At 33.7% G+C, this 21974-nt stretch overlaps 3 protein-coding genes across 5 annotated transcripts; 1 reads left to right on the top strand and 2 right to left on the bottom strand.

The window, feature by feature from the left end:
• Positions 1-346: 346 nt before the first annotated feature.
• On the bottom strand, positions 347-10132 carry LOC140062595 (long-chain fatty acid transport protein 6-like). Its single transcript, XM_072108878.1, has 10 exons — positions 9991-10132; positions 7364-7867; positions 6867-7094; positions 5791-5949; positions 5574-5698; positions 4819-5019; positions 4361-4454; positions 3701-3899; positions 3314-3411; positions 347-2390 (listed from the first exon to the last, which is right to left on the bottom strand). Exons 2-10 carry the CDS (start codon positions 7848-7850, stop codon positions 2080-2082), a joined length of 1902 nt encoding a protein of 633 aa, XP_071964979.1. The 5' UTR covers positions 7851-7867; positions 9991-10132; the 3' UTR covers positions 347-2079.
• Positions 10133-11269: 1137 nt separating this feature from the next.
• On the bottom strand, positions 11270-16856 carry LOC140061954 (probable UDP-sugar transporter protein SLC35A4). The gene is made up of 8 exons (XM_072107981.1): positions 16751-16856; positions 15268-15378; positions 14637-14742; positions 14286-14459; positions 13779-13900; positions 13465-13609; positions 13203-13346; positions 11270-12853 (listed from the first exon to the last, which is right to left on the bottom strand). Exons 2-8 carry the CDS (start codon positions 15336-15338, stop codon positions 12662-12664), a joined length of 954 nt encoding a protein of 317 aa, XP_071964082.1. The 5' UTR covers positions 15339-15378; positions 16751-16856; the 3' UTR covers positions 11270-12661.
• On the top strand, positions 16434-21929 carry LOC140061953 (dolichol kinase-like). 3 transcript variants are annotated; one of them, XM_072107979.1, is made up of 11 exons: positions 16434-16533; positions 17183-17292; positions 17444-17516; positions 17942-18219; positions 18517-18674; positions 19229-19332; positions 19933-20089; positions 20288-20485; positions 20689-20854; positions 21188-21283; positions 21393-21929. In XM_072107979.1, exons 2-11 carry the CDS (start codon positions 17196-17198, stop codon positions 21623-21625), a joined length of 1560 nt encoding a protein of 519 aa, XP_071964080.1. In that variant the 5' UTR covers positions 16434-16533; positions 17183-17195; the 3' UTR covers positions 21626-21929. The 3 variants fall into 3 exon arrangements, with proteins under 3 accessions (XP_071964080.1, XP_071964081.1, XP_071964078.1); XM_072107980.1 differs by having other exon boundaries at positions 16434-16588; positions 21191-21283; XM_072107977.1 differs by having other exon boundaries at positions 16434-16588.
• The last annotated feature ends 45 nt before the right edge of the window (positions 21930-21974 follow it).

Raw genomic sequence — 21974 nt, 5'->3', positions numbered from 1 at the left:
AAAAGAAATATCGCCTCCGGGTTAAGATGTCTTTTGTTTAGACATATACTACCTTTGCAACAACATTGATAATGGCCACACTTTTTTTTCTCGAAAAAATGAGTGAGGATGTTATCAATGTTGAGAAATGAGATTAGATTAGAAACTTTATTCCCGGAGCTAAAATTTAAGTTCGTGTGGTTGGGCCTGCTTTTAATCACATATTATTTATTTCAGTATTATTATTTTTTTACATATTTTTCTGTTAAATCAATCAGTTAGTGACTATAAAAGAGTAAACAACATTTATAAACTTGTTAGAACCAATATACTTCATTAATTATAAAAATCTACATAATAATTCACAAAATGAATTAATACAAAATATGATCGACGTATTTAATATATAATTCATAAGAAAAGTGTACCTATAAAACACGTTTTTTAATCTAAAATCACCAGTTTAATAAATATACGTTAGTAATGATATTAAAATAGTTCGCGATATAACAGTTATAGAGTTGAAAATATAATATTATTCTTCTAAAGCTTGGTTCCCACTAGAACGTAACGCAAGGACGTAAACGCAACGCAAGCGTTTTAACCAATGACAAGCGAAGTTATAGACAGTTAACAATCACAAGCGAATAAGCCATCGCTTGTGATTGGTCAATTCACTTGCGTTGCGGTACGTCCTTGTGTTGCGTCGCTATGGGAACCACGCTTAATATACATGTGTCGAAATGACGAAAATAGGTGAACATATACCAATTGAAACAATGTTCAATGTTACCTAAATACCAAATTCTGTACAAAATACACAAATTATGTTGTAATACATCCCATATATAAATAAACACAATTGTATATATAAAAATACATATATCGTGAATGATAGTACTGACGTAATGAATGACGCTACCCTTAATTTAAATGCATTGTATTTCATTTATATTTTAATAATTTAACTTTAAATTGCCGCTTGCAATTAACATCATAATAATATCTAAAATTTATTGATAATTTAATAAATATCAGGTAATAGAAGTAGCCATTGATCAAATCAACTAAAATCATGAACCCCCCCCCCCCCCATTAGTCAAACAAAAAAATGGGATGGAGTGCATGTACTTTATACCTGAAACAAATTACAACTAATCGATTCTCGACACTATCATTTGTACATTAGTATCACAGACAAATTATGTGAGTGCAACAGTTCTAAAAGTGTCGGAAATAAATGAAATGTGCGCATGTATCATAGGCCATAAGCCTAGTCTAACCACAACCTTAACGTAATACAGGTATTTATAGCTTGGTTCCCACTTGGACGCAACACAAGGAATTGACCAATCACAAGCGATGGATTATCCGAACAGTCGCGTGTAATTGGTTAACTCACTTGCGTTGCGTCTACGTCCTTGCGTTGATTCCTAGTGAGAACCATGCTTTACTATTTTGCCTATACTCATGGAAATATAATTCCATAACATTTAGAGATACAGAACAAGTAATCAGTTACCACAACACAGTACAACATAATTTAATGTATCACATATTTTTCATAGAAATGTTTATCTGCACTTTATGTACAACCCGTAATAAAGTAGGCCTGGAAGACATTTACATTACCACAAACCAAGTTAGAAGTATCTACAATAACACAACGTGTAAATATTGCAAGATGAAATATAAGTATTATTATATTAAAACGGATCGAAGGTTACAAAAAAGTTAACGGTGAGATGATTTAAAATAGTTTAAATTGAACCGGAGTGGTACGAGTTTTGAATCATAGTGGAACAGGGAACTTACTTGAACAAGAGCAATTAGAGAGTTGCAACCACCACCAAAGAATAAAAAGAGAAATTGGATCATGATCCTAGTCATACCATGCGCATATATGAATGTACGCAATGCTTAAAAAAAACTTTATGACAACAAAAAGTCACAATTTGGCCATTCCAAATTATTATTAGACTGCTAGTATATTTAACCTGGGAAGATTGTTTTCTTTCAAATTAAATCTGGCACTATTTAATTATATTATTTTTTCATTTAAAATTATAGTAATAAAGTATAGAAAGGTAGTGCCTAAGTTTACAAACGTATTTCTCCGCTCATTATCGATTCATAGGCCGGAGAGTCTAATAACTTGTATGATTTAGCTTTTTGGTCAAAATAGTAGAGCGGATCCTTCACGTTTTCCGGATTGAAACCCTCTTTAAGAAGTTGAACTTTACAGTGTTTAAAGGTTCCCGTGACCGGCATCTCTTTAACATATCGTAAGAACTTCGGACATGCGTAGATTGGAAGTTTGTCCGTCACGTGACTATATAACTGCTTCCACACGTCCTCATTGAAATCAAACTTTAGGACTACACAGCTCATACCTGCTCTGCCTTCATTTTCTACAAAAAAATAGAAATGTTATAGATTATCAGAAACGAAAGATTTATTGGAACTTGACAGCAACATCGTGCAGCAATATTGCAGGAACGCACAAAGCTCATAAGCTCATCGGTCAGACGAAGAAACAATAATTCCTAAACCATGTTCTCGCGTATACTCTGTCTACACTATTAAACAATTTTTCAATAAAAGTATGATGTGTCTAAATATGGTAGTGATATGCTCAAACATGGTAGTAATATGACATCATCGTGTCCATACATGGGCACACTACATTTTTTAAACATAAAGTTTGATAGTGTAGACAGAACTTTACATTTTATACAAAACGAATGTATTTTAAGGGAACTTATATTACCACAATGTGTGCATGCTTTCTGAAAGCAAAAATTTTAACAACTGCAGTTTAAAAATGTACATGAAAAACCTGAAAAAGGTTGATAAACAAGAATAAGGTACTCCCACAAACTGAAAAAATATTAACATGTTCAACGCAGTTCGCCCATGGAGGAAATCTATATATTTCCTCCATGGCTCGTCCAACCAATTTGACGACCGAGCACCATTAATCATGCAGTTTTTGCGCATGCGTCACGAGCTCGCGCCCCACACTAATACTATCTATCAAACATAAGCCAGTTTTATCACATAATCTCTCATTCCAGTAAAGAAGTAGTTTCAAGAGTTCTACTTGATCTATTTACGATAATACATTGTTACCTTTGTGTGAGAGAAGAGACTCATTCAATAAGGGTCATCACAGATTGATTCAATGAATTAGGGTCACATTCAGGAAAATCACACTGCACTGAAACTAAATCATTTTTTGTGCAAGGCGGCTAAAATTGTCTGGAAGGACAGAGTGGGGTGCTACCGGGAGGATTAACGTAGTAGGGGGCCTATGTAAAAAGGTCGGCCTTACCTCCTACTTCAACGCCGTAGGTGTTTGCGATGTTAACACCATCAAAATCCGTTAGGACATTATCTACTTCAGTGGTAGCTACGTTCTCGCCTTTCCATCTAAAACAAAATAGTTCAATGCAAAAAAAAAAAAATCATGAGATGCTTCCAAAACAACTAATAGATTAAAACAATAATGAATAATTCAAAACAAATCATTTAAAGTAAAATACTGCGAAACTAATCACAGTTTAGCAATGAAGAAAAACATTGCAGAAGCAAAACAAGGAAAAGTTTAAAACAATACAAATTCAAAACAAACAAACGCTTGCATAGTAAAGAGATCTCACCTATTATGTGACTCAAATAATGACGGTACCTAGCTAGTTAAAATCACCGAAAATCTTACCTAAAGGTATCACCGATGCGATCTTTGAAGTACAGGTAGCCTTCTTTATCCATGAATAGGAGATCACCAAAATTAAAGTATACATCGCCCTGTTTCTTAACATTTCGTATCATTTTCTTCTCGTTTACTTCTTTTGAGGCGACATAGCCATCAACTGGTGTTTTAGGTGTGATCTGGTTAATCACAAGACCAGCCTGACCTAATAGTATTCGTATGATCTATTAATAAGCATATAGTAATGTGGGAAAAATTTCCCTTTTTGCACTAAAAATGTCTTGTTTATCGTAAATATTGAATTCATTCGAAAATTGTCTTTTTTATGTTATTCCACCAGTCGACGTTTCGACTTTTGTTTGATAGTAATTAAGGATCGTTAAGCAGTATTCCAAAGAAGAAGAAGAATTATGAGGAGTATACGTATACGTATGAAACGCCATATGTACCAAAATATTCGTCTTTACTAATTACGCATTTGACGTCGCGTAGTCGTCGTACATACATTATCAGTACGGTATGCTAAAGCCTACAACTGTTATTAAACTTGATCGAATATGCTTAATACAAACAAACCCAAGTTACGTTCGATTACATTTGACTATGCCAACAACAATATAATACGAGATATGAGTGTAGTAAGTGCACGTAAGAGTTGATGTTTACCTGGTGCAAGTAAAGTACACATTCCTTTGCTGTTTCGGATGGGTTCTGATGTCTCGAAATCACATTCAACAATTTCCAGTGTACCAGCTACCATCTAAAAGATGATAACTTTATTGGTTATAAGCATTCACACGAACCAACAAATAGGACATAAATGTAAAAAAAGGTAGAGATTCAGATTATTTGTTATAATATAGTTCACATACGCATTTTAAATAGTGTATCCAGCCATTTTGATGCGGAACCAAATAATATATATGATATAAGCCTACAAAGCATCTGTGCTTTTTTGTATTCAGTCGGAAAAGTTTCCCTAAATTAAAATTATACTTGACAACCTTATTTTAATTATCCCAAGACACCAAAATGAAAATATGTCATAAATGCAAGACTTATTCATATAAAACGGCTGCAAAACAATCATGTTAATATTCTTTTTAAATGTTTGGTATACCTACCCTCATAAACTCGCTAACTTGTCCACATGAACCGACTTTGCCATCGAGGTTAAAGGTTAACAGATTGCCTTCAGTGGCTCCGTAGAATTCTCCAATTCGTTCGATGTTAAAACGAGTTTGGAATTCGTTCCAAATACATTCCCGTAGACCATTACCAATAGCAAGGGAAACAGTGTGGTCATAAACACCGTCATTAGGATTCTAAAATATAATATAACATTAAACGAACCAATGGTTACGGTACATACACATTTACTAACTAACTAAATTAAATAAAAATTTTTTCATAAAATATTGTTAAATGAAAGTAGTGCTCTGTCATAACTGGTTTAAAACTAGTATGGTTGCTCTACGACATAACTGGTTCTATGGAATTGTGTACGTCAAAATATAGTTATATGTCATAACTGGTTCAACGTCACAACTGGTTTTACGTCATAACTGGTTCTACGGAATTACGGACGTCAAACTAATGTCATAACTGGTTCTACGTCACAACTTGTTATACGTCATAACTGGTTCTACGGAATTACGGACGTCAAACTAATGTCATAACTGGTTCTACGTCACAACTTGTTTTACCTCATAACTGGTTCTACGGAATTGCGGACGTTAAACTAATGTCATAACTGGTTCTACGTCACAACTTGTTTTACGTCATAACTGGTTCTACGGAATTGCGGACGTTAAACTAATGTCATAAAATAACTGGTTCTACGTCACAAATGGTTCTACGTCATCATTGCTATACTAACCTGAGGTGCATCGAGAAGATAGCGGCATGTTTCTCCAATATACTGAATAATCGTAGCTTTGAACTTCCTCACGTCATCCCAAAAATATCTCACGGAAAATTTCTTTCTCATTGCTAGAGTCATACCTATGAATAACAATAAAAACAGTAACTTTAAGAATAAAAAAAAAAACTATTCATAGAATTATTCATTTCGTTATTTAATTTTCTTAACTTACCAATCCTGATGACGCACATGAAACTAATGATATAGCCAGCACTGTGATACATTGGTAATGGAGTATACACAACATTATCAGGCCCTTTGTCATAGATTGTCATAATATAAGATCCTTTATGTAACTTGCTCCATGATATTCGAGCTGGCTTGGGTAGACCTAGAAATATAAATTTAAGTACCTAACCTTATGCTATGATTTGTGTACATAGAAAAACAACATATTATATAATCCCAACATGATTAATATTCTTCTATAATCAACAGATATTAACTCCCATACCATAGTAATATGACCGTAGTTTACATTATTTACATCTAAATATTGCAGCTTACGCCTGTTTTCCATTAACGAAAGTATACGTATGAAACGCCATATGTGCAAAAACTTTATCTTTTTACTAATATTAAGTCAAAATTCTGTCTGGAATCCAGATTAACGGACCGTAAAATCGGCTATCAAAACAGTTTTGTCAATATTAACGATGTACACGCAACAATAATAGCAATTATAAAAGTCAAAATATGACGTTGGATCAGAGGATTAAACTATGTTCACGGGAAATTAAAAACATATTACGGAAATAGTTTATTAAAATCGCCTCGTGTTAAATTCGATCAATATGTATACTGTGTGATTTGGGCATTGTTTGGCATGTATGGGCTGACTGAATGTTGTAGGGTTTTATGTTTCCTTGTGTTCAAGTTGATATTTATGGAAGTCATTCAAAAAGGCGAACTTTGTACCCGGCCTTCCCCTAGCTCCCTATCCCAACACAGAGCGATGTTTGTATACTTTGACTAATCTTTCTAGAGGCCTGTATCCATGAATTAAATTATATGGAACGGTGGTGCGGCACTCACAAAAACTGTCGTGCGGTCAATACAAACATCAACAACTATTAATAACAAAATGTATATAGATATATAAATTTAGGCATAATGGTCATTAGTAGAACTGAGCTACATCAGAAAGGACAATTTAAATCAACCAAACATGGGATTATAGTATCATAGAAGAAAAGGCAAGAGAAAAAAGTCATCGGCACCTCATCTGAATACGTCATCGTAGCTTACCTGTAGTCCCAGATGTATAAATATAGACAGCAATATCATCTAGTTTCAAGCCATCTCGTAAGTGTCTAGATGGTCGATGGATTGGTTGTGACTGTAAATCCCACGTGATATTCTTCATCAAAGGTGTTTTAGGATGGTCTGCTGTCTCTTTACCAATAACCCAAATGCTTACACCAAGATCCTTTAGACCAGAATCAATCTCGGTTAGTGCATCTATAAAAGCAGGATCTGAAAATATAATTGTAGATTTAAATAAATTATGTACATACATATTTAAAAACACAATGTCAATGGAGAAAGTTAAAATATAAGAGATGTGTACATAAAAATGAAATGTACTATATAATGGAAATTAAAGTGGGATGAACCTATATAAGACAACAAAAACATGTAAAGTAGGCAGTAGGCCTATCAGGCGGTTTGGACGGTGTTTTGTCTCTGATGCGAAACTAAGTACGTGGTCTACTATTAACATCTATTAAAAGTACTCTCCTTACCGTTTTCACAGATAATAACCCTTGCTTTGCTAACTTTAATACAATGCAGCAAGGCGTCCGATCTAAGATTGAAATTAAGTAGAGCACCAGTGATTCCTAGCTTGCCTAGCCCCAGACACGTCCAACAAAACACGGGGCTATTGTACATCAACACAGCGGCCACGTCTTTCAATTTCAGTGTCCCCTCCTCACGAACATAATGCGCGAATTTACTTGAAAGATGGTCTACTTCTTCGTAAGTTACAGACCCGTTTTCATCTAAAAGTAACGTTTTATTTGGGTGCTTGTCTACGCTGTCCATAAACAAGTCTATGATTGTGTAACTTTTTTTTCCGAACTTTTTATTTTCCAGCATCACGCCGGCGATCAGTTTGATGAACTTTAGATCAGAGCCTATGGTGGGAAAACGTAGTCGTAGGTATATAGTAGCAGACGCTGCAATAGTTATAATGCCAGCAACAACGCCTATTGCAATGGGATCCGCCATGATTCACTTGCAATTATCTAAAGACAACAAAATAAAATGTATATAAAAATATAATATAATCTATAATCTTGCACTGATGAAGGGCTAGTGTTGCCCGAAAGCTCTGCTTACTTTTCTGGCTGTTTTACTTTATCGTTTTGATTTAGCTTTTCGCTTTTTTTTTGTATCTTCATTGAGATCCAGCCACTGATACCCACAGCATTTTCATTTGTTCAGTAATTTGCCTTTGGATTAAAATATAATATATAAACACTTTAGGCATGGAACTTTAATTCTAAACCACCCGGTGAAATTTAATTAATTAATTTGAAACGATAAAGATGAGGAAATATGTGAGAATGAGAAATCGCCACCTTTTGCTTGATATGCTGATGTCCTAACCATTACACCACTGGGGCTTTCATGGTACAGTTCACCCCCCGTTTTGTTTTTTTTTGGATAGCGACTCTTTAACATTCTGGGCGTGGTACGGCGGAAATAAAATATAATATATATATAAATATATAAACATTACAGCCACAGAATAAATTTAGTGATATAGTCTACTGAAATTTGATTAATTAATTTGAAACGATAGAGGAAATCTGTGAGGAAATCTATGGGCGACTTTTTCTTATTCACACAGATTTCCTCTTCTTATCGTTTCAAATTATATATTATAGGCCTATTTATAAAATGTATATAAAATGTACAGAACATAAACGCTTCTGGTAGCCCATTGAGAAATACTCTATCCCCGAATCCTTGGTTAACCGTAGGCCAGATCCTTATCGGCCAATCTATTCAATAGGTTAATCATTTACTCGGTCCATTCATTCATTCGTTCCTTCGTTAGTTCATTCATCATTTATTTATTCATGGTAACTCAGTCGGTACGAGGCCAGTCACTATATTAGAGTTATGCGTATGATTACTATATCCAAGGATTTATATAATTTAAAAAATGTATGTTACATAATATGCATCTTACATAACAAAATAAATCGAAATCATGTGACTTACTGAATCAATCATGCATGAACAAAACAAGCAAAATGAACAACCCTGATTTCTACCGGATATTGATTGTTCATTGATCTTAATGTAACCTGTATACCATTATAGTAACACTCAGGTTCAAGGGCGAGATTTGCAGAAGTACTGTTCCACTTTTTCTTTTCAGAAAGGAATTTCAATATAATTATCATATTATTCGATATTAAAAGATTAACATTTTTTACTAAAATGCTTTTAGCTTCGTTTTGGAAAAAAGTATCAGTGTGCAAACTCGAAAATATTTAGGCCTTCTTTTCACTATAGAAACCATTGTCAGGCTTCGTTTTCCAGTCTTGAAAAGGCAGTTAGTTTCTAGAAACCATGTCAGGCTTAGAATGAGAATTCGTTCTCCAGTCTTGAAAAGGCATTTATAGTGAAATATTTCACTAGAAACCATTTTCAGGCTTAAATTCTAGATTTCGTTCTCCAATCTTGAAAATGCATTAGTTTATAATGAAATATTTCACTAGAAACCATTCAGACTTAGAAAAAAAAAATTGTGTCCTCACTCGAAAATGCATGTAGTTTTGTAGTGAAATAATTGTAGGGTACAAATAAACACATTCCATAAATGAATTTAGACATGAAAGACCCACTGTATGGACTGTACTGTTATTGTTTCGACAGCATTTTCTGAAATATTAAATATGGTCCAATAGGCCTACTAATTGGTTGACCTGGCTTTCACCTTCGACGGTTTCACTAAGCACCGATATAAAAATGACATTCACAATATGTACAATTAATCTGGTAGTGGTACTACTTAACATACATGTCACGAGTATACCAGTTATGATGTTGACAATGCCATGGTCGTAGTAACAACCTGTTAACCATAGTGAATCCAAACGTGAAAATATAAATAGAAATGGAATGTTTGCTTGTAAAACCATTATTATATATGACCTAAATAAGGGTTGTATTGATTGTATATACTGTACGTACACAGCCACATTTTGATTGAAACGTACTATAAGCTTACGCATACAGCAGTCGACGGCCTAATAATATAAAGGTAGCTATAAAGACAACGGAAACGGAACACAATATAACTATTATGGATACTAGCATAAATTATTATATTTGTAGAAAATTATAGTCTTACCTTCTGCGAGTCTATAGACTATATAGCCTACATGAACGTATATACTGCTCTATTTCGTGATCATCGTCGCGGAGAGCTTTGAGAAGATCAACACTGACCTTTGACAATGGAATCTAGACTCTACACTTACCAACTGCATTCATCCGTATAGTAATAGAAGTATTTATTGTCAATCTTGTATTTTCAAGGGTACTGTATACACGCTAACATAGCTAATTCGCAATGCTTTTTATCATTTCTTTTTGCCTTTATAATAGTGTTAAAAGGTTAATAGAATTGATATGTTCATGTAAAACCTACAATTTTAAAAGAAAATCAATAACAACAGAAAGTGCGATTACGGGTTCGCTCATAGAGTCATAGTGCATTTGGGTTCAATTATACCTACTTTATGGCCTAAAAGGTATATTAAATCTTCGGTCAATTAAGTGAAAAATGCTTAAATGAGTATATTAGGTCTAAACGTGCGGGATATTAGTTCATTTTAGTAACGGTTACAAAATTACGTATATTAATCAATCTTTGTTGTAAGTTTTCTTGTTGATATAAAGTTTGCGGTACACCACGCCTTTTCTTTCTATTTAATGGACAATTGGAATAATCTGTTTCTCAATATTTATACAAAATGAAACAAACAGTAATCAAGGAAAGTTCGCTTTGGTTCCCACTCTAGGACGCAACGCGAGTAATTTGACCAATCACGACGCGTCTTGGTGATGATTCCTCGCCTAGGATTGATCATATTAATTGCGTTGCATTCTAGTAAGAAACCAGGTTTAGATTTAATCTTCGATATTAACTGAGTTAGGCCAAACTACATGTTGTCCACCGTACTGATAATAGGCCTATACTAGTCTAAAATGTTTCTCTGTAATTTAAATTTTGTTTTAATTATTGCAGCGCGAAAATTCACAAATTAATTGTCTAGATAATCATTATTAAATGCCGCTCCCATTGTATAGTAAAACTGCACCTATAAATCAAATCATAAAATCGACTCTGTTTTAATCTTCAGGAAATCAGTCTGCCGGAGACGATTATAGCAACTACAGAAGTAATATTTTGTTTTACATTATTCGTAAAATATTTCAATAAAAAAATTCAAGAACAATCTTCACCCCCTTTTCCATTCTCCGGTTGCTTACTATGAATTGTTGGGGAAGAGGGTGGGGGCGGGGAATGGATAATTATTCCTAAAATCATTATATTATTTTCATTAATATTCATTCAAAAGTATAAACAAATTATTAAACATCGCAACATAAATGTTGAGTTTTTAATCTCAATAAGCCTACAGTAACAGTACGAGTTTTACCTTGACGTTAAATATATCATACGCCGCTCGGCTCTGAGAACCATTTTGTATACTCAATTCAAATTTAGTACGGTACTTCTAAGCGATTAAATGCCGTATTCTGTATCAATAAAACGCTGCATAATGATCAATATTATGTAAGTTTCGATTTTTCTGGTGAATGAATGAAATTGTGAACAAACTACTGGTACTATAAAATAGTAATATTGCAATGTATTGGACTCATAAATACCATATTTGTGCAATAAATCATTGATTGTGCAGTATGAAAACTCAGCAATATTGAACCGTGGTTTCCACTAGCGACGCAACGTAGCGCTACAACGTATGTGTTTAAAGGTAAAAATACATGTCAAAATGCTAGACCTAATCGGTGCTGAAATGAACCCAAATCCAATGTGAGGCTAATTTGGCAACAGGTGACGTCGGAGATTTGCCACTTATCCCACCCATCCCACTAAATACATCTCTTTCAAAATAAAAGAAAAAATATTTACACACACATCAAAATAAACATGTTTTAAACAGATAGTTTGTCTCCAAAGGTTTTTGTATGGGGTTAATGGGGAGTAAAATAAGATCAAATATAGAACATTTGCAAAGATGCCGATGTGTCTAGACCAACTTCGAAACTAATTCCGCCGCCGGGTTGGGCTTTAGGCATATACGAAGTCGAGTTTTTTAACTTAGAAAACCCCACCTAAGTCGATCTGGATAGTTAACATTTTAACATTATCATAATTATCATAGTTGATTATGTATAATAATAAGTATAAGTGCAATTCTGAGTATAATTATTAGTTTTGAAAAGAATAAATAGTTCAAATTTGAATAAAACAAAGACTGAAATATACGACGGAATTCCTCCAATACCATCCTTAGTCTTCCACCGTAGAATGATGATGTGTATTTGTAATGGGTGTATACATTATATAATCTAAAACCTTGTAATAAAACTCAGTGTGAGAGCCATGGTGTTTTGTTGCAAATTTATTTACAGTACTTGAGCTAAAAACTACAATGGTAATAAATTAGATGAAAACTCTATTCACAATAATGGTAAAATAATACTGTACAGATAATCGGTGATAACATAGTTTAAGCGCGGTTCTCACTACGCAACGTGACAACGACGTATCAACGAGCGTGGTTCTCACTACGCAACGTGACAACGACGTATCAACGCAAAGTGCTGAATTGCGTAATCACAAGTGGGAACCGACGACGCAACAGTGCTGCAAACATCGTAGGTTTGATTTCACACAGGCGGGGGCAAACACAATTATTGGAAGGACATGTTCGTATGTTGCGTAGATTGCGTTACGTGGCGTCGCTAGTGGGAACCAAGCTTTAATATTACCTCTTGTGATATAAAACAAGAGAAATAATGACAAGGCCAAAAGCACAATAGAAATAAAGGTTGAGCTGAAGTGAAAATAGCAGCATCGACAGGATTGTGGTTACCCCCATTGCAGACGCTATTATGAACAGTCGTATGATGTTACTACCATGTTTAAAGATGGCTGACATGATTAGTCCGTTAAAAGCCTGCAATGAAACAAAAATAACGTTCACATAACTCTAATACGGAGAAACTCTAGATACCTAAATAAATTGTCCATAACACAAATCAATAATGATACATTTTATGATGTATTCTTTGGATTATAATATACTGAAAAATTACCTACGGGGCGCAGTTCGGAAAATAGCGTAAATAGCAATGACCCAAATATCGCCCCATAACTAAATCAAGAGTACAGAGAGGTATACCATGTAATATGATGGTGAAAAATTAAAAGTATTATAAATGGATTTAATCAATCAAACATGATTATATTTAATTGATTGATGATTGATAATTAAACGTGTGGACACGTCTTATCTTTTAACGTACCTGAGTAACAATGATAATTACTGTCCACACTGAAAATCCTTGAAAGAACGAAGATGGTTGAAAGCCTGACGTCCACAAGAACCCAACCAAATTAAACGCCACTCCGTACGTATACAAAAGCACATTTTGCAGGCTCAATGATACCTATCGATATTATAATATTCATTTAAAAGATACCATCAAGGATTTCCAGAAGAAGAAAATTTAAATTACAATTACAAGTTGATGATCGTCGTGTAAAAAACTGTTTTCTATATTTTACCTCCTGGTGTTTCTTCAAGATATATTCAGTGTAGACTCCAGCTAGACCAGATATACAACAGTAGATTGACATCAACGCTAAACCACGACTATCCACTTGAATTTGCATATTTGACGTGTCCTCTTTTGAATGTAGACCTCCATAGCTATTAAATAAAGTTTGATAGTGTAGACAGTGCTTTAGGTCCTATTAAATAAAAGGAAAGCCTCTTGCCCTTTTTGTTTTCACTCAAAAACAAAATTGTGTAGCCCACGTAATGGTAAAAATGTTTTTATTATCACTGTTTAAAATGTATAATCGCTAGCCCCTCGTACCTGTTAGCAACACCAGCTAGAAGAAGTAGAAAAACAGCAAGCCACTGTTGTGACGTCATTCGTCGTCTGATGATAAGCCAGTAAAGTAAAGCAGTGCTAACTGTCTTTAGATTACTAAGCACCTACAAGATGGAAATTGTTTGTAAGCATTAACGGCAGCTAAGAATTTGGTAGCGGGTTATCAGAATGAGGACTACGAACTGATCCAAGAAAACACTGTCTTACGTTTAACTCTAGACGCTAATCCTCCTTAAAGCGTGGTTCCCACTAGCAACGAAACACAAGGACGTAACGCAACAAAAGTGAATTGACCAATCACAAGCGATGGCTTATTCGCTTGTGATTGCTAACTGTCTATAACTTCGCTTGTCATTGGTTGAAACGCTTGCGTTGCGTTTACGTCCTTGCGTTACGTTCTAGTGGGAACCAATCTTAAAGCGTGGTTCTCACTAGCACGCAACGCAGCGCGACGTATCGACGCAACGTGCTGTATTGCGTAATACTTACTTGAAAACTTGCAGGATCCATATACAACTGTATGTGAACTACGAAATTATTATTTAGACAGTAAAGAAGAGCTGGCACTGAGAATAACAAAGACTGTTGGAATGACGGCATGTTATTGGCTTTTCCCCCATCACGTGTGAACCCCTTCCAGAACACTAGCAACGAAATTATTAACTAACAAAAAAAGAAATTTATCTAAAGTTATAACAAATGTTAACTCCCATCATATGTTAATTAATGCAAGTTATTTAGTCATTTGTAAATGTAGGCCTAAAAGTGATAATAAAACACAATCATAATGCGCGTAAACCTTAGCTTAACTTGTTGATGAAGTAGTGATCCATACTTTACCTTAAATGTTTCAATCATTACAACACAAGAAGTAGAGTTAAATGGCACAATTCCACCAACTTTACTCAAGTTTAACAGCACCGAATGCGATCCGTATATCAGCACTCTGACGATTAGATAGAAACACAATGCGTTAAGCACTGTCTACACTATCAAACCAGCTTGAAAAAAAAGTGTGATGTGCCCAAATATGGTAGTGATATCATGACATCACTAACATATTTGGGCATATCACTACAATTATTTACGCACATCACATTTCTTTTGTCAAACTAGTTTATAGTGTAGACAGAGCTTTCTGTAAAAGAAAACGTTTGTTGACTGGAAAGGAAACTATGAAAATCAAATATATATATAATATATATATAATTAACTCTATCAATTACAAGAAATGTAAATATGGGGGAAAGGAAGGGTGCAGTTTCGCCTGTTGCATCAATCCTCTCGACAAAACCGCGGCATACTTTTCATACTAGATTACCCGCCCGTCAATAACTGAAAAGTGATTTTCTTGTCTTTTTAATAAACTATAATTGATTTGAATCGGATCAATAGATCTTACTATTAATATTATACTACAACTACTACTATCAATTGATTGAGTCTACAGGAAAGAAAGATATACAATTACCCGGTAGGCACCAGAAGAAACAACATCCATTTTGTTTTGTGTTCCACGTCATCTCGTTTTGGTGGGTGCATGGTTGAAAGTTAGCTTAAAAATACTCCAGTGGAATGTTAGCTGGAAGTATAATATAACGATTTAGTTTGGTTAAACTTAGTTAGTTAAACTTAAAAAATAGCAATAAAAATCGAATGGAAAATAAATAGACAGTAAAAAACCCCCCCAAAAACACAAAGGGAATTAATCGACAACTAGGCCTTACCATGGAGGTATAGATACCTCCATGGCCTAACTGAGCTATTTCACTTGAAAGTAGATTAAAAGTAAATACTACAAACAAAGTGAAATGATTTATAAGGCCTACTAACTATAGACCTAAAAATAATACTAGCCTATACTGCACTAGGCATAATAAATCAATACATTAAAAAATAAAACCTCTTGTCGATAATAATTATTTATAGAATGAAAAAGCAGAAACTTACCTAAAACTAAGTTAAAACAAGATGATAACCTAAACTAAGGTCTAGCCTAGCTAGTTAATCAGACGTTTTTTAATTAAACAAGAAATATTTCTTACAAAAAACGCCACCTAGACTTTAATTATTGTTCTTTCTTCAGAAATAATTATTTATTATCAATTGTTTTGGTTACTCCCATTTCTGTCAACCGTAGTACTATAGCTTTGCGTGTGGGCCCTACTGCTTCTTAATGCTATATCCTCTGGGAATATAACTGCCTAAAGGCGCGGCGCGAAAAAGGACATGACAGAAAGAACACACTCTGGGCGCGCACATTTCATTATTACCTAACTTTTTGTTTTTATTATTTTATTTTCTGTATTTCATAAAACAGTATACATTACTTAACTTGGTTACATTACAAAGTAATAGAAAATAATAAATAAAGTAACCTTTTCAAGTTACAAAACATATATGGCTATATAGCCTAAATATCAAAACATATTTCATTTAAACAAAAGAATGATGCGAAATAAAAAAAAAAGAATGATTAAACAAAAAAAAGAATGAAGAATATTACCTATCTTATCTATGCTCTATGGACAATCATAATGATTCGTTATGTAACCGACAACCGGCTCTGCTGATAGGAATCCGCCCTGTGGAAACTATATAAAATCTAAATCAACTATTTAGCCGGTCGCTGGGTCATTAGCTTCAATAACAATGTATCGTGGTAAATCCCCATCCACATGAAATTAACATTAAATACTGGTTTAAAACTGTAACACATTCTATCAAACAATATCCGGTAGATATTGTGATGTTTTGTTTATTTTACAATAATGTACCAATAGAGATTAATAGTAAGTATCTACTAGCTAGGCCAGGCCTAGGCTAGGCCACACGTAGGCATACTAGCCTATTCTATAGGCCCTAGGCCTAGCTAGTAGGCCTAGTAGCTAGGCTAGGCTAGGCCTACTATCTATCTAATCATTCATAGAGATATTAGTAAGTAAGTAACCTACTGTTGCTCCTCATAGTCCAATGTAAAGAGATACTGCCATGCTCGTACAGGCCATCAATCGCCCATTATGCCGTTTAGTTGATAAGGTTGATATAGGCCTAGTTCGATCGTCGGGTATGGAACGCCCGAATCTATGGTGCGCCATCAAGGACAAATAATTCATGTCAAATGTGTGTTTGAACAAATCATTGTAGCAACTCTTTCCCCTAGAAAGAATGTACTGATTACTTCAATTTAATTTCATTTATAAACCACAATGGAAATAAGTTTGCCGTCTCTGTACTTTTTTGTGTTTTTATCCTATGATTTTATATCAGAATAAAGAAATAAAATAAATAAACCTAGGACTAGCCTAAGTTATTTGTAAATATTATAATTCCATATTTTTATTTTAAATTATTATTAAGTACTTCTTTTCTTCTTTTTTTTTCAGATATTAAAGAATAATGATGTCTTTAGCTGTGAGGGAACTGCTTGTTTTTAGTTCCAGCCTGTTTCTATTAATTGATGAAGACACATTTTTTAGACTCATTTTTTTAAGTGGTAGTGTATTTTTTTTATTAGTTTGTGAAAGTACCTGTGTCACAGTCACTTAAACATTCATATAATTGATAATAAATTCACACTGTTATTTGAAAAATTCGCAAATGTTCACAACTAAACGTATATTTTCCTTTTTTCTTGACTTCTGTAGTGTTTGTTTTCGCTTGTTTGGCTCAGTATTCAATCACTCAAAAAACATTCAAAAGCTTTGGATGGGCATTTAGGTAGGTGTCTTCAAATAATTTTACTCACTTTTCCCTGACTCTCTTGAAGTATGGAATATTTTTTATTTATTTAAAGATATTTTGTCGATAAATATCATCAAAATTTGTGTGATACATTGAAGCGCTAATTTTCAAAAATGTTTGCGTTTATTTTTTTCCTAAAATTTCTTTTGTTACAATTTTTGTTTGTGACTTAAGCTCTGTCTGCACAATCAAACTAGTTTGACAAAATATAGTAGTGATATGCCCAAAATATAGCAGTGATGTGACATCATCATTTCCATATTTTTTTGGATGAATAAATAAAGAAAGAGAATTATATATGAGCATATCACTTTTTTTGTTGTCACATAAAGTTTGTAGACAGAGCTTTACATGATTAATCAATCAAAACCATGCTAAGTGTTTTTTTTTTTCTCTAATAGAAATGAACATAATTCTGGAATTGTGGTTGGTGGAATGTTGGTTCCTATTACAATGCTAGCCTCAACAAGGATTAAGTCAAGTTTGCCTATAATGTATGAAGACTATCAAATAGCAAGCATGCTGTCGGTCACTGTATTATTAAATTTACTCATAGTTATTCATAATCTTGGATCGGTCATCGCCAAAAAGTTTGTTTTATTTGCATGGTTATTGATTTGTCTGGTGTCATTTTTATTCTGGGAAGGAAAAAGGATTTACTTTGCAAATATATTATTAGGTACAGTTTTTAGTAGAATTCTTTATTCGACCAAACAAAAAATGTTAATAGTACAGGCCTAAAACCTCACCTGTGTCATCCAATCTCCCAACAAAAGATAGAAAGTCATTTTATGAGATTGTGTGTTTAAGGCAAAAAATTGTCATCAGCTAGGCTACTGTAGTTAGGCCTATTTACCTCCTTCTGCTGGTATCTAATTTGAAAGAGGCACTTCAGCACAAAGAATAAATATTAATTTAAAAAATAAATTTGATTTTATTCTCTTTAATGAGCAAAATCTTTTTTTTTTTATTTCAGGAATTCTATATTTTGAAGGTCTTGTGCAGTACCTTCCTACTAGTTTCACAATTGGAGAGTGTTTGCTTGTATCTCAGGCATTAGCTTTGTTCACACTTGATGGATGTTCCAGAATAGTACTTTTACATTCAATAAGTCCACTCTATGCTTGTTTACAGGTAAGAGAGCAATATATAGCGCAGTTGAGTAAACTTGTGTTAAGCTCAGTCTACACTATCAAACTTGTGACAAAAAATTCCCATATTAGGACATGATGATGTCATATCACTACCATATTTGGGCATATCACACTAGTTTGATAGTTCAGACGGCGCTTTAGTCACTGTGGTGTGTGCTGAACCGTGACAGACCATATGTTTCCTTTGGTCCACCATGGTTTGAATTCTATTGTCGCTCTCTGCGTGTTTCAACTGATGAGTTGGAATGCATGCAGATAGTGCATCGTCTTTCGGATGAGTTGTTAAGCTGCAACATGGCTCATGTGCATGTTCAAGATTGCAGTTCACTCTTTGAAAATAGTAGGGGATTGTCTCCCGGTATACTGCCCAATTCACCACCAGAAGGCCCACCTCAAGGACTTATCCTTGGTGTGGAATACTAAAACAATTATATAATGTTTAATTAGTTGCAGTAGGCATTAGTACAGAGAGAAATGAAGGAGTTCCTGTATTTGGATACACAGTATGTTTACAAAGTGTTGCTATTTTATTAGGTTTTGGTTCATGGAGCATTAGTAGTATGCATTTGCTTTGCAATTGTCTTGTTCATTCTGAATGATAAGGGTAAAAATAAGAAATCTGAAAAGCATTTGAAAAAGTAAGTAAAATACAATATCTTTAATAAAACTTCGCTTCTCAACATTTTGTGTATCTTTTCAGTTTAATGTCTGAAATTCTGGTCATTTAGTAAACTTGCCCCAAGTATGTATTTATTGTCTTCTTTATATTAGTCCATATATTAGATGTTTCAATTTTTGTCTGAAAAATACAGTTTACAAGATCAAGTAGTGTATGTACGAAACGCCATATGTGCCAAACTATTTATCTTTTTACTAATATTAAGTCAAAACTCCATCCATCAGAACCCAGATTAGTCATTGAGTAGCTTCTATATTAAACTGATTTTTGAGTCATGGAATAGATGCTTGCTGGTTGACCTAGTTTTATTATTGGCCCAAACCAAAAACGTTTTCAAATGATATTATCTAAGATTAAAAACCATTATTAAAGTTTTCTGTTTTTACCATTGAAACATAACACATAACTGCACCTAAAAACCGATATTGATAACCACTAAAGGGAAACTGTTACAAATATAAAACAACTTATAAATTTAACTTTTTCTTTTTATTGTCAGTAATTTTAGCCTCAAGGTATATAAATAATAATAATAGATTATTATAATATTATTTTCTAGATTGTCAGCTTCAAGTCATCATTGGTGGAGGATGATTATTTTCTATGCAGTCACATGTTCAGTCGTCATTCTTGTTCTTTTTCCTGTTCTTTCATACTTGCTTGGTGAATTTGTTATCCTTTGGGGATTGAAATTTGTCTTTGAAACAAATATAAGAGTAAGTAATAGATAGTTGGCAATGTGTTACTTAGATAACTAGACCCTAGATTGTATCCTACAAGGTGCCAAGAAATTTAGAAGTGGGACAAGTTTACATCCAACAATATAATAAACAATGTGCAATGTGTTGCAGTGATACCTCAAACAAATAAATTTTTTTATTTTAAAATGTTATCGTACTATACTTTTTATACAGATCTTGCTGATTGCATCATGGGTAATCTTGGTCTTATTAGCGTCACTGATTGTGTACGCAACAGAATCATCATCAACGATTGTTCGTAAATATTTCCATGTGATAGCTGTGTTGATATATGTTCCAGGCATTATGCTGGATGTGGAAGTGACATATCTAGCATCAACAGGAGCCTTATTTATCTTTATTCTTCTTGAGGTACGTGTAAATAGTTCAAGACCCTTTTATATTTTAAAATGTATCTTTTTTATATTTTTTAATATAAAAACCACATGAAATTTAAAAAAAAAGAAATTAAAAAAATTAATTTTAAAAAAATGTAAACAAAATAAATAAAAAAAAAAGATAGATAAAAAAAAGAAAAACATTTTTTTTATTAATTTTAAAAATTGTTATTACAGATTATACGTGTGTTCAGGATTGAGCCATTTGGAAGTCTTCTACATGAAGCATTCTCTGTGTTTGTGGATAAGCGTGATTCAGGAATGGTTATTCTAACACACATTTATCTGCTTCTAGGCTTCTCAATACCTGTCTGGCTCTATCAGCATGTTCCATCAACTCAAGGTAAACATGCATTATATATGTGTACCTCAAATTATTAGAGTATGTGTGGTCTAGCATTAATATTCAATGCCCACCAAAATGAAGTTTGGAACATCTGTGATTCTTAAGCTCTGTCTACACTATCAAACAAGTTTGACAAAAAAAGTGTGATTTGCCCAATGGTAGTGATATGCCCAAATATGGTAGTGATGTGACATCATCCTGTCCATATTATTATGGGCACATCACATAAAGTTTGATAGTGTAGACAGAGCTTTAGTCATAGGTACCTCCAACTGACATCTAGGACTTTTCTTAACATCCGTATAAACAATGCAGTTGTTATTTTTGCAGCAGGTTTGGTATTGTTCAGCGGTGTTATCTCACTAGGTATTGGCGACACAGCTGCTTCTGTCATTGGTTCTAAATATGGTAAACATAGGTGGTCTGGTGAGTACTACATTTTTATTTTCTTATCTAGTAAATACAACTTATCCTTTTACGTTATGATTGATTATCAATGTTATGATTGATATGGATGTTACTTTTATAATTTTAGCTGAAACTGTAAAGACGATTGAAGGAACGCTGGCAGCTGTTGTAACCCAACTAGCAGCTTGCTACGTCTTTAGTGCCATTTCTACTACATTAGACAGTCAGTACAGTTGGACAGCAATGACAGCTGTTGTATTGCTTACAAGTCTACTGGAGGCATTCACATCACAGATTGACAACCTCATCTTGCCTCTATTCATGTCATCCATGTTCTGTGCATTAAAGAATATCGTTTGAAAGACATTGTGCCAAAAAGCCTTCAAGCTATAAATAAAACTTGATGGTACTAATTTATGCCATGATTGATATATATCCTTTTTATGATCAGACATTTGCGAGTAGAAGATGCTAACCGAGTCCTGATTGGTCGATTGAACAGCTTCATAGAACCAATCACAATGTATGCTTTGTATGACTTCTGCCTTGATCAGACACTTCTTTAAATTATAGAAAGTCATATGATTTTATTACTGTATAAACTGAATGTATATTTTTAACTAAAATAAACATATTTTATTAAATCTAACACAAATTTTCCAGATAGCGGAAAATAAGGAATTTTTAAATTTTGATTTAAATTGACTTG

This window comes from Antedon mediterranea, chromosome 11 (assembly GCF_964355755.1).
Source record: "Antedon mediterranea chromosome 11, ecAntMedi1.1, whole genome shotgun sequence".
In the NCBI taxonomy this organism is placed as follows: domain Eukaryota; kingdom Metazoa; phylum Echinodermata; class Crinoidea; order Comatulida; family Antedonidae; genus Antedon; species Antedon mediterranea.
The sequence above is the reverse complement of the archived record's forward strand: the minus strand, read 5'-3'. Positions and strand labels throughout refer to the sequence as shown.

Coding starts and splice junctions, on each gene's coding strand:
- LOC140061953 (XM_072107979.1), top strand. CDS start 17,196: ATGATGTCTTTAGCTGTGAGGGAACTGCTTGTTTTTAGTTCCAGCCTG. Junction 18,220..18,516: donor CTTTGCAAATATATTATTAG/GTACAGTTTTTA, acceptor TTTTTATTTCAG/GAATTCTATATTTTGAAGGT. Junction 20,855..21,187: donor GCATGTTCCATCAACTCAAG/GTAAACATGCAT, acceptor TTATTTTTGCAG/CAGGTTTGGTATTGTTCAGC.
- LOC140061954 (XM_072107981.1), bottom strand. CDS start 15,338: ATGCACCCACCAAAACGAGATGACGTGGAACACAAAACAAAATGGATG. Junction 14,460..14,636: donor TAATGATTGAAACATTTAAG/GTAAAGTATGGA, acceptor TTTTTTTGTTAG/TTAATAATTTCGTTGCTAGT. Junction 13,347..13,464: donor TCTTGAAGAAACACCAGGAG/GTAAAATATAGA, acceptor TAATATCGATAG/GTATCATTGAGCCTGCAAAA.
- LOC140062595 (XM_072108878.1), bottom strand. CDS start 7,850: ATGGCGGATCCCATTGCAATAGGCGTTGTTGCTGGCATTATAACTATT. Junction 7,095..7,363: donor GGTTATTATCTGTGAAAACG/GTAAGGAGAGTA, acceptor TTATATTTTCAG/ATCCTGCTTTTATAGATGCA. Junction 2,391..3,313: donor CTACGGCGTTGAAGTAGGAG/GTAAGGCCGACC, acceptor ATTTTTTTGTAG/AAAATGAAGGCAGAGCAGGT.